This window comes from Symsagittifera roscoffensis, chromosome 5 (genome assembly GCF_963678635.1).
Source record: "Symsagittifera roscoffensis chromosome 5, txSymRosc1.1, whole genome shotgun sequence".
Taxonomy (NCBI): domain Eukaryota; kingdom Metazoa; phylum Xenacoelomorpha; order Acoela; family Convolutidae; genus Symsagittifera; species Symsagittifera roscoffensis.
This window is the reverse complement of record NC_087066.1, coordinates 67,250,511-67,272,767: the sequence shown is the minus strand read 5'-3', so window position 1 is coordinate 67,272,767 and position 22,257 is coordinate 67,250,511. Positions and strand designations below refer to the sequence as shown.

Genomic DNA, 22,257 nt, shown 5'->3' with positions numbered 1-22,257 from the left:
ATGAGTCAAGAGTTTATTCGCTAATTTTCTTGGTAGAATTTTCGATAAGTTTTTTCGTATATTGATTTTTAATTTACTGTAAATACTTACTAGCCTGCAATTTTTTTGTTGAACGATAACTTCTTTGAGCAATAAACTCGCCAATAAACACGTGTTGGAAGGCCTTAAGTGCTAGCTTATTACAAATTACCTTTAAAGTTTCTTTAAGATTAATGAACGTAGTGAGGAGTCTTCTATATGTCTTTGTGATTTTTTTTATTTGTTTTTTTACAGGAAAAAGTCTTTAAAATTTGTTCACGCTCAGTTTTGAATTTTCGCGGTTTGACTAGTGATTTCTTTTTAAGTTCAGTGCATTTCAATTGTTCAAAGAAAGGCAAACTCCTCTATCGAACAGCAAAAGTGTAGAGGTCTCGAAAAACTTGAACGACTTCTGATTTCGAAAATGGAAATTAACTATCAGATATCCCAGTGTAATAAAAAATTTGCCTGTTGATCCAGTTTTCTCAAATTGGGTATTTCTGACAAAAAAGTGTTCATCATAAATTGTTCTACAAATTCAAAGAGCTTCAATGCCATCTATTTTTTTCTTCGAAATTCAAAAGTTAAAGATTTTTGAAAAAAAACAAGTAAGTTTTTGTTTCCGTTTCATTGCGTTCATTGCTCTTTTCCAACTGTCAGTTGGCTATGTTTATTCGTATTTTGCTCGGATTTTTTTAAAGTAAGAATTGAGATTTTTGTATCTGTTTCTAAAACATTTAATGTTTTTTTTCTAGGGTTTTGTATGGTGTTTTTAAGATGCGATGAACATAGCTCAGTATACTGTTTTTTGAGAGTCGATGAACATAGCTCAGACTCTTATATGGGTCGCAATGATTTTCTTTTTCGTTTTTTTTTTTAAATTACACCCAGAAAATGGCGAATAAACTCATGAGTGAGTCATGAGTTTATTCGCTAATTTTCTAGGTAGAATTTTCGATCAGTTTTTTCGTCAATTGATTTTTAATTTACTGTAAATTGTTACTAGCCTGCAATTTAAAGAAGCCAAAGTAAATTAAAGAAGTTTCAAGAAAAGTTCTAAAATTTGTTCAGGCTCAAAAAAAATATTCACTGTTTGACTTTTGGTTTCTTTTGAAGTTCAGTTTGTTTCCTTTGTTAAAAGGAAGCGAAATTATACTAATGAACAGTCAAAGTGTTAGGGTCGCGAGAAACGTGATTGACTTCTAATTTCGAGAGTGGATTGGTTTTTTGACTCTTTTCCAACTGTCTGTTGACTGTGTTTTTTTTGCATTTGAAGTGCAAGCAGTTTAATTTATTTTATTTATTTCGTTTCTATACCTACAAAAACTTCCTGCTAGCGAAAAAAAATGAAAAAGAAGACTGTTTTTTGTCAGCATTTTCTTTTGTTTAATTATTTTTCTCGTCTTATTTTGGCTTTAGCTCAGAGCATTTTTCCGTCATATTTTCTCTTGATTTCTGGAATTTTTGTTGCTAATTGATTTAGATTAGTGACACATCAAATTTGACAACAAAATTCAAAAGTTTTTCTAAGATTTCTTCTTCTAAAAAATCCCACGTTTAGATTTTTTGTTACCATTTATCCCGGTTTTGTCAGTAGAGTTACCGCTCGTTATTTTTTTGCTAGTTCAATTCTGGCTGTCGTAGTACGCCACTGGTTTTCATCAAAATGAGTATGGGAACTTGGATTTTTTTGGCCTTTCATTTTTTTTGATTAAATGGATTTCTTTATTGCAAGTGGTGCGAGGCTCAGCTTAGCCTCTGTGCTGAAACTTTCAGAAGCATCTTGAATAGATTTGCCTTGAAGCATCTTGAATAGAGTCTTTTTCCTCTGACCCAATAAGTTGTAACTGTAGTTCGAAATCGATCTGATTTAGTGAGACAACGTTTCAAGCTAAACGTTCTTTAAATATTTTTTCCCATTTTATATGAGTTTACTTGAATTTTCTTCTGTTTCCGATTTTCAAGGTAGGTTGTGGCTGCCGCCAACAGTGCGGGAGTATATTCTGTTTTTCTTCCGACCTTTTAACGAGGTGAAGGGACGGACCTTTTCTTCCTACCTTTTAACGAGGTGACTATCTCGTGTTTTTCCCGCAGTTTTTACCGCTTCAAGAAAAGCTTGTAGAGGGTACCTTGTGGCCTGATAATAAAGCCTTTTCAGCCATATTCTGAAGTTTGGTTATGCTGACAACTCAATTTTATTGACATTAAGTTTGATTTAGTTGAAATTTTACGTCTTTAAGAGTAATGAACGTAGCGAGCACTCTTATATAGGTCTAGGTGATTTTTTTAGAAAAAGGTTTTTTGACTTCTGATTTCTTTTTAAGTTCACTTCTTTTCCTTTATTAAAAAGAAAGCAAACTCCAATTTCGAACAGCAAAATTACAAAGGTCACGAAAAATGTGATCGAATTCTAATTGCGAGAAGGGAATTTAATTATCACATAATGCAGTGAAATTAAAGGTTTACCTATTGATCAAGTTTTGTTAAATTGGGTTAATTTTTTCAAAAAAGGTTCAAATTGTTTGTGAAATTTAAAGAGCTCTAAGGACATATTTTTTTTTCTTTAGATTTGCAAGTTTGAATTTTTTTCAAAAAAAAATAAATTGTTTTTTTTTCTGTTTCCTTGCGTTCCTTACTATTTCCAAATGTCAGTGGGCTTTGTTTTTGTAAAGTTTTCTCTCATTCATATTTACTTGATTCAATTGCCCTTTAATCGAATTAAGTGAAATTTTAAAAATTAAAAGTTTTCAAATTAATAAATGCAACTAATCGATTTTCTTATAAAAGTTTTCCATGATTTTTGATGTTATTTATTAAAATCGTTTTTTTTTTCTGTTTCCTTGCGTTCCTTACTATTTCCAAATGTCAGTGGGCTACGTTTTTGTAAAGTTTTCTCTCATTCATATTTACTTGATTCAATTGCTCTTGACTTCCTGTTTGATTTATTAAACAGGTATTATGAAAACGTTTTTTTTTTCCAGATGAGATCTGGTTTTTTTTTATTTTTTATCATTTTTTTTAAATTTTTTTTGAGGCGCTTTTTCGAAAAATTCGCTTTCCCAAAAAACTACCCGTCAGATTCTCATAAAAGTACCGATGGATTCAGTAACATATCACCTACCTGCCTGCATGAAATTTAGGGCAATTTTCACCCTACCCCACCCCCTACGGTCTTAGAAAAGCTTCACAACTCGGTACTTTTTTCACTTTTTGCCCATTTTTTCGGAAATTTTCGATTTCCTCAAAAACTACCCATCCAGATTTGGAATTAAGGGTTTAATCGATAGACCAGGTTGTAGGAAACTCCCCCGCACAAGCGGCTGGTCCTTAACTTGCCTAGGGGAAGAGCTATAGACTTAGGAAAAGTCACTTTTTTGACTTTTTTGGCCTTTTTTCAAATCTTTCCGATTTCCTCAAAAACTACCCGTCCAGATTTGGGATTAAGGGTTTAATCGATAGACCAGGTTGTAGGAACGCCCCCTACACAAACGGGTCGTCCCTAATTTTTCTAGGGGAAGAGCTATACACTTAGGAATAGTCTTTTTTTCGGTTTTTAGACCATTTTTTCAAACTTTTTCGATTTCTTCAAAAACTACCCATCCAGATTTGGGATTAAGGGTTTAATCGATAGACCAGGTTGTAGGAAACTCCCCTGACCAAGCGGCTGGTCCTTAATTTGTCTCGGGGAAGAGCTGTACACTTAGGAAAAGTTTTTTTAAAAGTTTTTTGGCATTGAAGGGGAAGAGCTAGACTTTGGGGAAGAGCTATAGACTTAGGAAAAGTCACTTTTTTGATTTTTTTGCGTATTTTTTGCTTAGGGGAAGAGCTTGCTTAGGGGAAGAGCTATAGACTTAGGAAAAGTCACTTTTTTGATTTTTTTGCCTATTTTTTCGGAAATTATCGATTTCCTCAAAAACTACCCATCCAGATTTGGAATTAAGGGTTTAATCGATAGACCAGGTTGTAGGAAACTCCCCCGCACAAGCGGCAAGCGGCTGGTCCTTAACTTGCCTAGGGGAAGAGCTATAGACTTAGGAAAAGTCACTTTTTTGGCCTTTTTTCAAATCTTTCCGATTTCCTCAAAAACTACCCGTCCAGATTTGGGATTAAGGGTTTAATCGATAGACCAGGTTGTAGGAACCCCCCTACACAAACGGCTCGTCCCTAATTTGTCTAGGGGAAGAGCTATACACTTAGGAATAGTCAATTTTTCGGTTTTAAGGCCATTTTTTCAAACTTTTTCGATTTCTTCAAAAACTACCCATCCAGATTTGGGATTAAGGGTTTAATCGATAGACCAGGTTGTAGGAAACTCCCCTGCCCAAGCGGCTGGTCCTTAATTTGTCTCGGGGAAGAGCTGTACACTTAGGAAAAGTTTTTTTTAAACTTTTTTGGCATTGGAACAAAGATTCAATATACTTATTGTGTGTATTTTTTAGACAATGGAATCCGCTATGCTTACGTTTTCTCGCTTTTGCTTGGTGCTATTGGCTTTGTGTTGAGTTTTTTTGTATGGTTCGAAGAAGTCCAACGAAAAGTTGCACGAGTTACGCTAGTTCTCTTTAATCAGGTCGGTTTGTTCCAGAACGTTTTTGTGATGTCAGTTATAGTCAACACCTATGGACTTGAAAAGTTCCCTCATGAAAACTTTTTACCAAAGCGTTACCAATGAATGCATAAGCTTCTCTCTCACTTTTTTTGCGTAGGAAGGGCGCTATCGACTTGAGAAACCTGAAATTTTAAAACAATTTTGAAATAATCAATATTAAAATAATCAAACAGGTCTCTCCAGCTTTCAGCTGGGCCCCTAGTCGAATTAAGTGAAATTTTAAAAATTAAAAGTTTTCAAATTAATAAATGCAAAAAATGCAACTAATCGATTTTCTTATAAAAGTTTTCCATGATTTTGATGTTATTATTAAAATCGTTTTGGTCGGAAATTTTTTTCCTAACTGCACAGTAACTGGCCTTAGTCGATTGTTTTTGATTTTTTCAAGAGCGCATGTTTGCCTTGCGATTAGCAAGGGTGTTGAAACCGGGTACTAGACTTTTTCTTCCCTGTAATCAACTTTGTTAACAGAATTCAACCGTGAAAATTTTTTCAGTCAACGTCTTGGTTCATCTCGTGTTGAGGTAACGCATCTTCTTGGAACGTCAAAAGCTTGATTGGACCGGAGCTATTTTTTTGCAAACTGGAATTTTTTGCTTTTTCACACTATCATCTGTCAGTTAGTGTTTGTCGGCTTGTATCCCGTAGCCTGAATTTTTTTCTGAAACGACAAAGCCCGGGAGTTCAATTCCAGCCGTGACTTGTTTTTTTTTGGAATGTGAAAGTTTTCGGCTACTTGAGATTATTGTTTGTTTACTCGTTTTTGTCGGCTTTGTTCCCGCAGAAACGATTTTGTTGAAAGATTGGTTTTTTCTAGCATTCCGAAAGCTCCTTTTAAAGTTTCCAATGGTGCAAGGGTTTTTGTTTCGGATATCTGGAGCCTTTCTAAATCATTGATTTTAATTATAATCATTCATTTTTGTATCGCAAGTGGTGTTGATTAAGTTGTGTTTAAGTGTGATTGAACGGAGTATCAAGCTGTTCGGTTTTTGCTGTGGATTAGGTCTTGAGTTTCGTTCGCATTTGTTTTTTTTTATTTTGGGCGTTGGGTGATGGTACAAAATTCGGCCCTTGATTTTCACGTTTGCTGACTAGGCGATGTAGTATATCTTGTAGCGATAGAACGTAGCAGTCATATGATTGCGGGATCATATCGAACGTGCGCTGCAATTTACAAGGTGTGCGCTTGTAAGAAAGATAGTCGTATTTTATTGGGCTTGTCATAATTAAGTGAGAACTAGTTCAACCTTAAATATTTAATCTCCAGGCTAGGCCTCCGGGCTGGTTGGTTGGAAAAAATCAGTTATAAGGTGGCCCTTTTTTTCTATGAAATTAAGCTGCAAAAACCAGGTATCGATTTTTTTAAAATAGTTTTGCACGCAGATGAAACAGCCAAAATTTATGCCAATTTTATCGCGCTCTTTATCATAGTATTTCACTGAATTGGAATTCCAAATGTCAGTTTGTAGCTGTCTATCTGTGGTTAAATTAGTCTACCGGGTAGATAAATGTATTACTTGAATCAAATGTCACGAAGCAACCGATTCACTCAATCATTAGTCGTCAATTAGGGCAGAGTTGAAGATAAAGCTCATTTAAACTTACCCTATCTTAATTAGGTCAAGTTAATATCTACCAGTTCAAGGCAGGATCGAATATCTCAGTTTCATGGTCACGTTTTAATCGATAAAACTGCTTTAAACGAGTAGAATAGTTCCAGTTTTTTCAGGCAATTTGTTTCTTCCAGTGTGAGAAGTTATTATATTTTTCTTTAAATTTTTTTTTATCGTTTCAGGTGACAGGTTATTATTCAAACTACACAGCTCCATTGTCGGCTTGGATGCTAAAGTGTTCTCCAACATCCCCCCAGATGCCTCTAAAGACTTCAACAGACACGAGTACTACGAGTTGCCATGGGTGTATTCGGGTGGTGATCAGACTTTGTCCGAGGTGGATGGTCACGCAGAGGTCGTTGTTACTCTAAGCGGAAGTTTCAGATACTACTCTGCAATAGCTAGCTCCAGGTGTGTTTTTTAGTCGAGTCAACTTTGTTTCAATTCAAATGTGGTGTCTTCAGAAACAGAATATTGACTAAAGAAAATCCTGTTCGTTTTTCAGATATCAATTTTTCTTAGGTTAAATGGATATTAAAACATGAATTCATATCGGAGTAATGAAACCTTACACAGCCACTTCATAAAAAAAGTATGTAAAAAATGCGGTATTGACAATCCACAAAGCAGTTTTGCTTATTAATCGCGTGCTGAAATGATGGTGGTTGTAATCCTGTCAAAAAGTATCTCAAACAAAAAAAAATATTACTGTTCTTCAGCTACAAGGACGAAGTTTGCGCTGGCTACTTTGTCGTAGATCCCATTCTCAAAATCAACCCCTCAAGCGACAAGACAATGCCGTTGGAGGCTGTGTGTATGCAAACAGTGACGACAAAGCAATTAGGCCCAGTTGAAGAATGGCTTGACAGACTTAGGACCACTTATGAGACCAAGTACAATGTGGTCCATTTTACTCCTGTGCAGCACCTGGGAGCCTCAAACTCGGCCTACTCAATCAAAGACCAACTGAAGGCAAGTGAAACTCAAGTAGATTGCAGGTTGTTCAGATTCTTTCCTTTGCATAATTTATCCACAGAATTAGTTAAATTGTGTTTTGCGTTTCGATTGAAATGTTCTGTTTGCAGGTAGATCCACGCTATTTCTCGTCGAAAAATTACGCAAACGATGGCTGGACTGCAGTGGAGGGGGTGGTGCAGCACATGCGCAAGGAGTGGGGCATGTTCTCCATCACAGACGTAGTCCTCAACCACACCTCCTATGACTCACCCTGGATACACGAACATCCGGAAGCAGGGTAAAAGCTAATTCAATAGAATGCTTCTAATTTCCAGAGAAAAGACAAGTTGTTGCACGCTGTTAGAAGTTTTTCTACGTGCTTATTTTATGCTGATAGAATCAGAAAGCACATTATTTGTTTTGTTACTATATGTAACGAGATATGACGGGAAATAATTTTTTCAAGTTTCCGAAATCTTTTTTTTTGTGTTTTGGAGAAATAATTATGAAGTGGCTATGGTCTCCGCCCCTCAGTCGAAAGGCCCAAAGTTCGAGGTCCACCATGATGCGTGCTAGCTGCCTGCGTGTGAGACAACAATTCTCAGTCTAGTAAATATTAATAAAAAAAATTGCATGCAATTTTAAGTAGGGACAGATTAGCGGTTCTCGGCAAAGAGCTGAGCAACTCCTATGTTGGCCCTTTCCCTCCTACATAAGAGGCGAAAGGCTTTTTTCAGGTGTCTGATGTATGTTTTTAATGTAATTTTACGAAGTCAAAACTGGGTTTACTGAGTTTTCCTTTTTCTAGAGCTATGATCGTATCAAAGAAGGTAAAATATTTTGAACCCTGAATGATTCAGTTTTCCACATATTTGAAGCACTTTTAAGTTCCAAATCATGTTTCGACTGGAACTTTGCGATAGCGCCCAAATTAAAAACGCAGTGACGTGTGCTTTTGCTTTTACCAGTTCGTGATGCGGCTTGCCATACTTTGTGACCATTGGCGAAATCTATTAGTTAACTTTGGCATGCTGTTCTGTTTTAGTTATAACCTGGTCAACAGCCCTCATCTGAAGCCTGCGTTTGTATTGGATAGACTTCTGTGGCAGCTTACCCTAGACGTGAATGCGGGCAAATATGCAAAGAAGGGAGTCCTACCGACACCCGTGACAAGCGAAACCCTAGAAGTGAGGAAATTAATATGACAGAACGCGAATTACTCACGCATTGCATTATACTTGCGTTAAAAGAGCGTATTATCACAAAGATCGCACAATTATATAATTTAAGTGATAGAAATAAGAATTCGGCGAATTTGCACTTATATTTATCAAAGTTTGAGAGAGAGACATTGATATTGTCTGCAGCAAGACAACCACTAGCTTATCACAACGTCTCTTGTTGGATGTTAAGAGAAATGCTTTTCATTCTATTTAGGGAATGTTTTTTAGATCTTGAGAAACGTGTTCATCAGTGAAGTGCTTCCGAAGCACAAAATAGCCGAATTCTACCTGGCAGATGTGGACACACTTGTGTCTGAGTTCCGGGCTAAGCTGAAGGGGCTCTTGGATGCTCCTGGTAGACTACCGGGTGACGTTGCTGTTCAGTTGGTACAGGACCCAAAGTACAACTTGTTTGGATGTACTGTAGACTTGGAAGCAGCTGTAGCCAAATTCTATTTCCAGAGGTTATATACCATCCCTGTTCCCAAGTTTTAGTTTTCAGCTTTGATAAGATATTATGTTGTGTCACGGCTTCGTTTGTAGCTAGACCTGTAGCTTAGTCGTGTTTTTTTTTCATTTTTACTTTACGAACTTGCGCGCTTTAGTGTATCAGTATGAACCTTATTTTTTTCTGACCTAACTCGCAAATAAAAGTGTTCATTGTTTGGGGGGCACTTCTGCTATAATCACGATCTGTACCATTGGAAAATTCATAGCATCTGCTCTTTGCTTTATACGTGTCTAGTGTTTGTGATTTATTAAATTTCCGTGGTTAGTGTCTGAGAATCATAATCTCCAGGTCGCAGATCGAATCCGAGAGTAGCCGAATTTTTACTATTTCGAGGCTTATTTCAACTTTTTCGTATCGCACTTCATAGAGCTGATTTTTTGTCGTGTTCTCGGTAGTGTTTGCGAAGCACAGCTTTGCCTCTGTGTTTACACAAGCATAGCTTGTGTTATAGTATGAACTATCTTTTTTTCCAACCTAAGTCGAAAATATCGTTGCGACGCAAATTTTGTTGCGGAAAAATGTGTTCATTTTGATAGTGTTCACTACGCTAGTCTCTTTCTACCTTACCGCACTTTCTACGGCCTTCGAAAAAGTGTGTGGAGGAGTTTTCTCGATAACTACCCACCCAAATCTGATGTCAATGGATAGGTTAGGTTGTGGCAAGCGCATAAGCGGCTATTCCTAAATTCTTTTACACAAAATGTTATGGCCCTCAAAATAGTCAATTTTTAGATTTTTTGGCCATGTTTTGAACTTTTCTCAAAAACAGCCCTCCCAAATCTGAGATTTTAGTTTCAATCGAACGGACAGGTTGTGGGGAGCTCCTCTGCATTAGCGGTTACGCTCAAATTTTTTCACACAAAAAGTTATGACTCAGAAAAGTCAAACTTACGATTTTTCCGACCGTTTTTTGAAACTTTTCGGTTTTTCTCAAAAACTACTCTCCCAAATCAGAGGTTTTAGTTTACTTGAAAAAAAGAATCGTTTATGGGAAGCTTTGCTGCATAAATGATTGCGCCTAATTTTTTTTTACACGAAAAGTTATGATCCTCCGAAAAGTCAAATTTTCGATTTTTTTACCGTTTTTTCTAAACTTATCGATTTTTCTCAAATACTATCCTCCCAAATCTGAGATTTTGGTTTCATTTGGTAGAACGGGTTGTGGGATGCTCTATTGCATAAGCGGTTACGCCCATCTTTTTTACAACACAGAAATTTATGATCCTCGGACCTCGGAAAAATCGAATTTTTGACTGTTTTTTGAAAATTTTTTGCTTTTCTCAAACTACCCTCCTGAATCTAAGATATTGGTTTCAATGAAAAAAGGAAGGGCTCTCTGTGTAAGCGCTCGCCTTCAATTTTCCCAACACAAAAAATTTATGGCCTTCCGAAAAGTCAATGTTTTGATTTCTTATCCGTTTTAAACTTTTGACTTCTCGAAAACAACTCAATCTGATATCAAAGGTTTAATCAAGGCAACAGGTTGCAAGAAGCCTCCGTGCATAAACTGCTACGCTTCGAAGTTTGAGCAAGAAACATATTTCTGGGAAAATTCCAGAATTACAAAATTTTTCACTCGTTTTTAATAGAGCAACAACCAAGGTTTTGGGTGAAGCTCAATGCATAAATTTTGTAAATAACCTACTTCATCACGCATCAGTACAACAAATTCAAAAATATCAAACAGGTACCTCCAGCTTTAACTGGGCCTCTAGTAGCTTTTTAGCTTTAAAGTATCATGGATCTGTACTATAGAGTTAGGGAAGGAGACCCGCAACAAAATAAGAGGGTACGAACCTGGGCAGGGTCGGATGTTATAAATGAATTTTATCGTATACGAGTTAAAATGCGTCCGCTCTATAAAATGAGGCATGTTCTTTGGTAAATTTCTTTTTTTTTTCAAATTGACTGGTACTGCTAATGCGTCATATTTTGCTTGCGTCACTTAGCAATTATGTAGACTCATAATTGGCGTGCGTCACTTGAGAAATTTCTTAGACTCAAAGTTTTACTCATTCAGTTTTCAGGTTTTCTCAGTTGCGTTATCGGTCATATTGTTGCTTGTGTATGCGAAGTGCAACCTCGCCTCTGTGTATATGCTTGCAATTAGCAAGCGTTTTCAAATTAGAGCATGGACTGTTTCAGGTAAACTTGTTGTTTGATTTAATCGCAGAATCATTTTTTCTGATATATTAAATTTCTGAAAAATTCATATTTAACTACTGGTTGCTAATACTGGTAATCTGCTAGATTTCTTCAGAGCGTAAATTCACCAACACCTCGGTTGTCAAATTTGTTTTTTTTTCGCTCGATTTTTTACTCATATTTTATCGGTTTATTCGCTCATTTTGCTTTATTTGACGGGCGAAAAAGGTTCTTAGCTGTCTTTGCCCGGAGATTTGAACTTTGCGTTCCAAAAATTTTTTTGGCTCGATTTTTGCAAACAATTTTTCCTGCTCAAAAAGTGACACAAATATAATCAACTTGCGTAAATGTACGCTGCTTATATTTTGTTTTGGTCAGGCTAAATCAGCACTGACAAATGTCTTCCTTGTAATGTTTTCTTCAAAGTGAATTGAAAGTCGAAATCCTGAAAGACTTTAGTCAAGGTGTTATGGTATCGTGTAACGGGTTTTTTTTTAATGTTGTCTGTTGTCAAGTGTCGACAAATAACGTCCACAGTTATCAATTATCATGTGGGCTGGACTATATCGCGCTATGTCACGTGATTGCGTATGTTTGTTTCTTTATTTGTTCATCTTTATTTATTTAATTATCTGTTCTTCTATTTATTTAATTATGTTTAGTTTGCTTATATTTATTTATAATTTATGTATGTACATATTTATTTTTGTTTATTTTTATCACGTGTTTTGTTTATTTATTTAATTATTCTTTCTTTCATTTAGTTTTGCTTTTATTATTTCTGCGTGTGTATTTATTTAATTTATTTGTTTTCATTTATTTATATTATGGGTCTGTTTGTTTGGTTATTTGTTCATGAGAAATTTTGGTGTATACATGTGTTAGTACGATTTTTAGTTCTAGAAGTGTTATTTTATGATCTTCGTTGATATATCAAAAATTTCACCTATACATGTGTTAGTACGATTTTTAGTTCTAGAACTGTTATTTCAGGCTCTTTCTCGATATAGCAAAATTTTGGTGTATACATGTATTAGTACGATTTTTTGTTCTAGAACTGTTATTCTTCAATTATTAGTTGTTCAAGTTGTTTGGTTTTTGCTTCAGTTTCTATGCCTTCGGTGTATTGCGCGTAGCGCCTGTTTTCAAATTTTTTCGAAAGTTTTTTTATTTGTGCAGCTTTCTTTTCTTTTTGTCGACTAGTTGTGTTGTTTTTGGTCGTGCTTGGTTTTTAACTGTCAATAAACGAAGTTAACACTTTTCTTTAGTTTCTATTTTTTTTATTATTTTTGGAAAATTTTTTAACCAAAGTTTCGAAATCGGATTTTGATTTTTCGTTTTGCAGCGGAATAAAAAAATCTTAATTGATCCCTTTTCTCTAAATGAATCTATTGATCCTGTTTTCTCTAAATGAATGCTAATACTGGTATCTGCTGGATTTCTTAGGAGAGTAAATTTAACTACACGACTTTGTCATTTTTAGGCTTGAAGTCCAGCAGATTGAAGTGCATCCATGTGCTTGATGTTGTTAAAATAACAGTTTTATTTTTTCAAATCTGTCTGATCCTCGATCAGTAGAGAGTTTGGTTGACTCACGGAGATCAAAATGAATGTTAAATTGCACTTCTGCCGAAGTTTCAAAAAAAATACCGTTAAAATCAAGCCAGGAATACAATATCTGTTCATTCAAAGCTCTCGTGACTTTTTTCAACAAGTTGTTAAAACTTGCGAGCGTAGTGTAATTATTTATTCCAACCCAATTCGCAAATATTGGTGCGACTTTAGCTCGCAGCTGTACGGCTTTTTGATAGCATGTGCTTTGACATTCGACTAAAATAAGTCAACACGGTTGCTGCATTTTTAATTCACCGAAGGATCGAAAAAATCTACTTGTTTCAAACAACAGTACAATAATTGTTCAAAGTAATGACATTTGATCTAAATGTCATTACACTTTTTGTTACAAATCTGTAAGAAACCCTTATGCGACAACTCGCAATAAAAGTCAACTCACATAAAAGCCTTCTCGCTATATACTCACCATCGCGGTCTCGCCATTGTGTTGCGAGCTTGCCATTAGAGAGCAGGATTTTTTACGGATATTAGAGACGGTTTTTCGACGCAACGCGTCAAAGTTTTTAAGTCAAAGTTTTTATAACTTAAAGTTTTTATAACTTAAATTCTTCCTTGAATTTCGCGAGTTGCCTTCTGTAACGAGTTGTCGCGTTACCGTGAGAAACAAAAAGTTACTTTCACGTGCAGGCTAATAACATTCTCAATTTCTTGAAAATCCAAATGCCATTTTTAGGTAGGTATTAGTTGGATTTTTTTAAGGCTAGTAATAGTTCTTATTTTTTGATCCGTTGTTGTCGTCCTAATTTTTTTTCGGTTCACTTAACAGTTTTTAAAATATTATCTGGTATGGCTTTTTGTTGGGCGTATTGCCCAAGCATTGGTTTTTGAATAAAGGAGTTTTTTATTATAGTTGCAAGTTCTGAAATTTATAATTTCAAGTTCTGGCTTGTTTTATTGGTTTAGGGAACTTATATTGCAGAGTTTCGAGGGCAATATTTTTGGATGCTTTTTTGAGTCTTCAGTAGGGATTTGTCGTAAAAGCGTACACTTTAAAAACTTTTTTGCTCAAAGTTTTCTTATGGCTACAGTTTTATTTCTAGCGCAACGGGGTCTCAAATTTTGTCATCTTAGCTGCCGTTCGGTAATTTATTTCCAATAATTTTAAAGCTGTTTACGAAGATCATTCTGGAAAATCATATAAAGGAATTTAAAAAGTGCTGAAATATATCTGTTTAGTGCTCACTATTAACTTAAGGAAAACCAGTGTGCTTCATTTCTTTATCGAGTGTTTAAATAATGACTAAACCCTCATTATCATGATAATTATAACATTTTTGTAGGTGTAGATTTTCCGCCTAATTTCCAAATAATTTTTTAAAACTTAATACGGCATCCTCTTTTTTTGTATTCACTTTCTTGCAATGCTATGTTTTTTGTTGTATCGAAAGTGTTGCAAAACTCCGATTCGCTTTTATCAAAAAAGTCAGCAAAATGTTCGATCTCATTGTTCGACACTTTTCCAACTGTCTGTTGGTCATGTTCCTTTTTTGTGTTATGCTGCTAGTAATTTGATTTTTTTTTCAGCTTGTTATTCATCAATTTGCCATTTTTCGCTCTTTGAGGAAAATTAGGTTTTCAGAGGCTTTCGTTTTCATTTCATTTATTTTTAAGGTTGGAATTTTATTCAAAAACATCTGTGGAATGAAAACTTATTGGCTGAAAACTCACATGAGGTTAATTTAATGAATTGGGTGAAGACATACAATTTCTTCTAACTTTCCAGCTCTATCTTGGTGTAATTTTTCTCTCCATATATGTGAAAAGCATTTCTATTATCTGAGTTTAGCTTAATTTTGTAAATAGTTTATTGGCTATATTTTTTCAGTTTGCAATTTGGAAAAAGTGATTTTTCGTCCTTGGTGCTCATAATGTGTTTAGCTCCTTTAGCTGCTGGTTATTTTGGGCATTTTTAATTCAACTATTAATTATGCTCAAATTTCAAATTAAGCGGTCCCATTCTGTTTTAGGCCGCAGAAAAACTACAGCGAGTTGGTTGAGGCGGCTGTGTCGGACTTCGAAGCGCATGTAACTAGATTGAACAAGGAGAAAAAAGAACGCATCCAGGGATTCCTCTTAGATGGTGTTGGAAACTGCGTGGCCAATGCTGGCTATGTCTTTTTGGATCCAAATGGGCCAAAATGGGATAAGATTGCAGAAGAAACTCCAATCGTGTGGAGGTTAGAAGCGACAAATTTTTTCAGGTTGCATGGTAGTGGCTCAATATTTCTCTCAAATGCTAAGAGATAATTAATAATAAATTGAGTTCGTTGTTCCGACCATTGAAAATGGGGAGGAACTCTATATTTGGGTGTGTTTAAGTTTTTTAAGAGTCAAAAATAATATTATATAGGTCTTGGTGATTTTTTGTTGCTTTTTTTTCAGGAAAAAAATTTGTTCAAGCTCATAAAATTTGTTCAGGCTCAAATTTGTTATTTCGCGGTTTGACTTTTGATTTCTGTTTAAGTTGAGTTCATTTCGTTTTTAGGAAGGAAGCAAACTCCACTATCAAACAGCAAAAGTGTAAATGTCAACGAAAAACGTGATCTACTTCTAGTTTCGAAAGTGGAATATAATTTTCAGATTTCTCAGCGGAATGAAAATTTTACTTATTGATCCAGTTTTCTTAAATTGTGATAAATTTATCAAAAAACTCAAATCATAATTTGTTCTTGAAAACAAGTCAGTTTTTTGTTCTGTTTCCTTGCTTTGCGACTCTTTTCCAACTGTCTCCTGGCTATGTTGTTTGCCACGCAAAATAAGGTACCCAAAATAATCACCGGAATGGTTTGAGTGATATATCGTATTAAAGCCCTTTCAGACGTGATTCGAACGCATTAATAATTTTCAAAAATTGATTTATTTTTTGAGGTTTAGTATATATAAAAATTGATAGAAATTGGGTCAATTAGCTTAAAAAGTCAAATGTTTGTGGAAGTTAACTGAAATGTTAGTGGAAGATTTCTTTAGCTCTTCCTTTGTTTGTTTTTCATTTTTTGAACATAACTGTTGTAAATTCTGCCTAATTGACTAATTTTGTACGCGTTTATTTTAATTTCTTCTCACAACGCCTACAAAAAAACAACAGTAAATAGAAGAAAAATTGAACAAAAAACTTTTTGTAATTTTTTATGAATGTGGTCTGAACATTCTGTGCTAAATGCACAGCAACCGGCTATCCCTAATACTATTTAAATAATGAAATTGAAATTTCCAGTAGAATGCAGTTGGACGGTTTTGTTGAACAAATAGTGAATGACTTAATTCCTGTAATAGATACTTCTCTGAGCATCCTTACCAGACTATGACTACAACCGAAGAGATGGCGGCTATTGATGAACCAGAGGTAGCTTGTCACTTCAAAGCGTGCAATGGATGGATCATGTGCGATGATCCTCTCCGGAATTTTGCTGAGCCAGGTTCCATGGTCTACCTGAAGAGAGAGCTGATTGTGTGGGGAGACTCGTGAGTAGAAGACGTTTTTATTTCTCATTGTTAATGGTAAATAATCAAACCAAAATTATAACATGAATCAAATGAAATACGAAATTGAAGATCTACAAAGAAAGTGAAAAATATGTACGCGAAAACATTAAAGAAAGTTTGAATACTTTGCTGATTTAAATTAACCGCACAAAACGCGTTAAACTTGAAATTTAAAACCTGTTTTTCTCAAAGTGGGTTGAGTTTAGGTGAAAACTCATGAAGACAAAACTTGCTTAAAAATTTAGCAGAATTAATATGGTGTAATTTGTTTTGCGAAATTCGGGCCCGAAATTTTACCCCAAAAATGAGTCAATTTGGCTTCTCTTAGTTAAATCAAAAATTACGCCGAAAATACCCAGTCGATCACAGACATAATTATATCAAAGTGAGCCCCTTACGTAGTCCAACCAACATAAAGAAGGGTATATTCTCCAAAACATTGTTTAAGTTAATTCAATTTTGTTTGATAGACAAAAAAGGTCGTTTTTACTATATAAATTACCAACTTTTTATTCAAAAACAATTTTTAAACAATTTGCATTTTTTTTTGGAGAATATACCCTTCTTTATGTTGGTTGGGCTACGCAAGGGGCTCACTTTGATATAATTATGTCTGTGATCGACTAGGTATTTTTGGCGTAATTTTTGATTGAACTAAGAAAAGCCAAATTGACCCGAATTTCGCAAAACAATTTACACCATATTAATTCTGCTAAAATTTTAAGCAAATTTTGTCTTCATAAGTTTTCACCTAAACTCAACCCACTTTGAGAAAAACGGGTTTTAAATTTCAAGTTTAACGCGTTTTGTCCGGTTAATTCAAATCAGCACTGTACACATGAAGCAGCATATTTACGCTTGCGATCCGCTTAGTGTGTTATTAAGAACCGTTTTTTCTAACCTAACAAGCAAATTAAAATGCTCATTTAAAGTGTTCTATTATTTGGAATTTTCACTGTAGCGTTGGAAATTGCTTAGCATCTGTTCTCTGCTTTATTTGTGGCTTATGTTTGGTGCCTTTTAAGCTTCCGTGGTTATTGTGTGAGACTCTTAGTCTCTAGGTCGCAGGTTCGAATCTCAGAGGTAGGTGAATTTTTTTTAAATTGGAGGGATATTTCTAATTTTTGTTTTTGCACTTTATAGTGCTGCTTTTTGTCGTGTTCTCGCAAGGGTTTGTGAAGCGAAGCTTCGCCTCTGTGAAGAAATATAACAGAGCTTTTAAGAATTAATTTCTATAAGTTAAGTAAGATACAAGATTTTCCCAGGTAGGGTGCTCTCCCAGGTAGCAAAACTTTTGGTTTTTAACTTTGTTTCGTTAAGTACCAACAATTTAACTGCCCAAAAACAATTTTTTATTATTGTTATTGGGTAGAGTACAAATATCCGATATGTCAAACACCTGAAAAACCAAAAGTGTTGGAAACAACCGAAAAACAGCTGTACTAGGGCAAACATCCGACATTTCTGACAAAGTAGGGCAAAGATCCCATTTCTACCCTTCGGTTAAAAGATTCTGTAGTGGTCGAATGAGGGAGGATGCCGCAGTCGCGCCAGTGTTCTGGGAGCTTGCCACCCGAGGGTAGGACTCTTTATGAAAGTTAGAGTCGTTTATCGCTGCGACGCGCGAGTAGCGCACCCTCTGACTACTTAAAACCTAGAGACTGCTGAATTGGAATAAAAAATTGAACAGTATCTTGTTTTTGAAATTTAAAAGTCATATTATTACATAATTATTATTTTTTCGGATGTTTGACATAGTCCATGTTTGAAATGTCGTATATTTGCTCTTGACCCAGTTGGTTATAGCGATGAGTTTATTTTAATTGTAAGCCATTTAACCCAGAAACAATATTTACCAGTAAGTAGAAAACATTTTCTTGTAAGTATAAAAACATGGCGTATTAGTTCGGTGTCTAAGTCTGCTCAATGTTTTTAGTGGTTTTACTAGCAAATATATCGATCAATTTAGAAAAGTCCGTGCTTTTTGAGTTTTTTGAGTCTGTCGGTGTTTTAGTATCAAGCTGCGATTCGGCCAGTGTCGCGAAGACAGTCCCTACTTGTGGGACAGAGTTGAGAAGTACTGTGCAAAAACAGCCGAGATGTTCGACGGAATCCGACTGGACAATTGTCATAGCACCCCCCTACACGTAGCTGAGTTTGCAGTCGATACTTGTAGGAGAGTGAAGAAGGACTTCTATGTTATGGCCGAGTTGTTCACAGGCAGAGAGGATCTAGACATGGTGTTTGTGAACAGACTGGGAATCACGTCACTTGTAAGAGGTAAGCCTATTCCAATTATTCCGATCACCGAAGGCGAGGAGGAAGTTGCGTTCACTGTATTTTCCTCACGCAAGTTCATGTAACTCAGAAAAAATCCAACGAAGCTAAGCTATGTATCATATAAAACTATTGCAGTTGTGTCTCAAGCTGCAAAGAAAACTGTCCAAAATTGTGTACAGTGGACTCAGATTGGGACAATTTGGCCAGTTTTGGATCGGTTTTCAATTTGATTAAAGTGAGACAACTTAGCTACGGATTCTTTTCTTTTCTTCCAAAGTGTGCACAGTAAAAAAAAGGCTTTGCTACTTGTAGTTTAAACATGAAAACTCTTCTTAAGCGGTGTAAACTTTTACATCTTTTAAGTGTGCTTCAATGAAATAATCTGACAACATCGAAACACTTGTGTTATACCATCGAACAGCAAAACTGTTAAGGTCACGAAAAACGTGATCGCCTTCTTATTTCAAAAGACGATTTTAGTTTTAGAATAAAAACTTCGCCTATTGATCCAGTTTTCTCATAATTGAGTTAATTTTATCAGGGAAGCATAAATTTTCAAAGCTTCAAAGCCAGTTTTTTTTTTGAATTTCGGAAGTTGAAATTGTTTCAAAAAACATGTCAGTTTCCTTCCTTTTTTGTTTCCTTCCGTTCATTGAATCTTTTCCAACTGCCTGTTGGCTATGTTTATTTTTTGGCAGTCAACTTTGACTATCTCAAAGAAAAGTTCTTAGGAGCCATGTGTGGTATCTTATTACAGCCCTATTCGTCGTGATTCTGGTCCGTTTTTGATTTTCAGAAAAAAATTGTTTAGAGGGTGACCTATCTTTAATTCTACTAGCATTTAACGCTATCTTTTAAAGAAATTTTCTTATAGTTACCGATTTTTCTTGTTTTTTATTCACCTGATTTAATCGGTTCCAGAAAAATGTTAACAGGAAAATAAGACAAAAAATAAAATATTAACAGGAAAATAAGACAAAAAATTGGGAACTTTTTATTACTATTTAAGATAAAATTTCTTTGTTTTTATGATTTTTTAAAATCAATTTGGGTCGGAATATTCTGGCTCTCAACTGGCTATCTTTGTTAAGATTAATGAACGTAGTGAGTGCTTGTATATAGATCTTGGTGATTTTTTGTCTGTTTTTTTTTTCAAAAAAAATTCTTAAAATTGTATACGCTCTAAACTTTTGATTTCTTTTCGAGTTCTCTTCATTTCATTTGTTAAAAAGAAGTCAAACTCCTCTATCAAACAGCAAAAATGTAAAAGTATCGAAAAAGTGTTTGACTTCCTATTTCGAAAATGGAATTTAATTATCAGATTACCCAGCGAAATAAAAGTTTTAACTATTTATCCAGTTTTTTAAATTGTTTATTTCATCAAAAAGTTTCAAACATTAATTGTTTGTTAAATTCAAAGACCATTATGGACATTTATTTTTTCTTCAAAATTCGCAAGTGATTTTAGTTAAGTAAAAAGAATCATTTTAGTTAACTAAATAGTTCCTTAAAAACCATCGAATTAGTTGAAGAAAACTTAATTAAAACTGGCGTTTCAACAAAACTGCAAAAAAAATCGTTTTCAACGAGTCTGGAACAAATCCGAGTATTTCATTTGTGGAAGCATTTTACCGGTAAATTTGTAAATTTTCAAGTTTTGTTATGTACATCATCTAGTCAACTCCCCCACAATGTGATCACAGACCTTGTTGAAGATGTCAATGTTAGCGTATAATTTCTAAAATACTGTCGGTTTTCTAGAGAAGTTCAACATAAATAGTTAGAATAAAGCGCTTCTCTCTGATAAGTTTATTTCCTCCATTTTCTCAGAAATAGTTGGTTAACTACGAAAAATAGGGTTACATATCAGTATTTAGACAACCGCGTATTCAGACTGGTCAGTATTTAGACAAATACTGTTTCAACCAATCAGAATCGAGACAAAGAAGAAATTAATAAATAATTATGATTTATTTTGGATTATTTATGTCTTTTCTCGATTCTGATTGGTTCATACAGTATTTGTCTAAATACTGACGAGTATGAATACGCGGCTGTCTAAATACTGGCTGCACTCCGTGCAAAGCATTGGAATCATGAAGACTGCTCGCATATCTGTTCCTGAATGTTTCGAGTACATTTCAAGGCCAATTTACATAATAAGTTTGTTGTTGAAAAATTAACAAATTTCAAATTTTTCTTCAATTTGTCCCCCGGAGGCGGAGCAATAAGCAGAGTAGTCTAAGAGCAGAATGGGTTTGAAACTGAAAACTGAAGCAAAAATTTTATGCATATTTAGTATTTTAACAAGGTTTAAAAAAAACAAATTCGATAAAAAATAGTTAATTAACTAAAACCCGGGGCCTGTTCATTACTCATTTCCAACTGTCAGTTGGCTCTTTTTTTATAATTACCTCTCATTAACATCTACCTAGTTCAATCTCCCTTTGATAGAAAAATTAACATGAATGTTTTACAAAATGCAACTAATCAATTTTTTGTTTAATTTTCCATGAATCTTGATTTTCTTAATTTAAATCGTGGTGGTCGGAACTTTTTTTCAAATTGATATAATTTAAGGCAAGATAATGCGTAGTCATCCGTATGAAAGAATTAAAAAATTGAACGTATGCATTTGGTTGAGCTATGTGGTTGTAGAAGCGATGAGTGCATACAACTGCCGTGAGCTGGGACGACAGGTCCACAGGTACGGAGGCCGACCAGTTGGGGACTTCTATCTCCCCTCCTCCACCCCTCGACCACTCACTCCCTCTCTACCCCATGCACTGTTCATGGACTACACTCACGACAACCAGCCATCTGCAGTACAGGTCAGCCATCTTCACCAAATTATTTTTAAACTAAATCTTGCAGCTAAATTAAAAGGTGAATAAAATTCAACTGATTTGTTCTATTTAATTTACACATAAATGCGGAGTGTATTATGAAGGAACCTGGATTATGGATGCTACAGCAGTTTTTACACTTGTGATCAGCCTAGTGAGTTATTTCGAACTTTACTTTTTTTTCTAACCTAACTCGCAAATAAAAGTTCATTAAAAGTGTTCACTTATTTAGAAATTTCACTGAAGCATTAAAAATTACATAGCATTTGTTCTCTGCTTTTGTTGTGGCTTCTGTTTGGCGTATAGTAAGCTTCCGTTGCTGAGTAGTTGGCGAGTTAGTTAATTTATAGGTCGCAGGTTCGAATCTCAGAAATAACCGAATTTTTGCTAAGTCTCGAGGTTTATTTCTAATTTTTATTTTTGAACTTTATAGAGCTGTTTTTTGCCTTTTTCTCGCAAGTGTTTGCAAAGCGAAGTTTTGCGTCTGTGTCTGTTTTGCCAATTAGAGAAATTTAAAAGTTGTGGTATTTCATTATTGGCATAGTGATCTTTGATAGCACGGAATGAGTTTCAGCTTCATACAGTTAGTTTTTCCGTTAAAAAGAAACGCTTCAAACTGGTTCAAAATGATAAGTGAGATAAAGGAGACTGTAACGAGACTGTAAACCTGTGCTGTGTATACTCCAATCTGGTCACAATTACCAATCAAATAGGCCATGTTTGATAATGCTCTGCTCACTTATCAAACTAGCAAACAGTTGCATGTCTGTTTGGATTAATTATATCACGCCTTATTGGGAAGTGGGCGCTGAAAAGATTGCATTAAGTTGACTCCATTAACAGACCGAGTTATGACTACCCACTAAGTCAGTTATACTAATATTTGTAAAAGTTATTATACCAATGTTAGTTATAGTTGCCGACAAACCTGACGTCA

General features: G+C 35.0%; 1 protein-coding gene across 1 annotated transcript in view; it reads left to right on the top strand.

Moving 5' to 3' along the window:
- The window catches only part of LOC134845466 (glycogen debranching enzyme-like), a 643,946-nt gene that overhangs the window by 587,196 nt on the left and 34,493 nt on the right, over window positions 1–22,257 (top strand). The window contains exons 3-11 of the mRNA XM_063862356.1: window positions 6,423–6,651; window positions 6,960–7,212; window positions 7,326–7,495; window positions 8,243–8,384; window positions 8,649–8,884; window positions 14,679–14,888; window positions 15,985–16,173; window positions 18,209–18,474; window positions 21,133–21,305. Coding sequence (XP_063718426.1) covers window positions 6,423–6,651; window positions 6,960–7,212; window positions 7,326–7,495; window positions 8,243–8,384; window positions 8,649–8,884; window positions 14,679–14,888; window positions 15,985–16,173; window positions 18,209–18,474; window positions 21,133–21,305 — 1,868 coding nt within the window. The remainder of the gene's footprint in view (window positions 1–6,422; window positions 6,652–6,959; window positions 7,213–7,325; window positions 7,496–8,242; window positions 8,385–8,648; window positions 8,885–14,678; window positions 14,889–15,984; window positions 16,174–18,208; window positions 18,475–21,132; window positions 21,306–22,257) is intronic.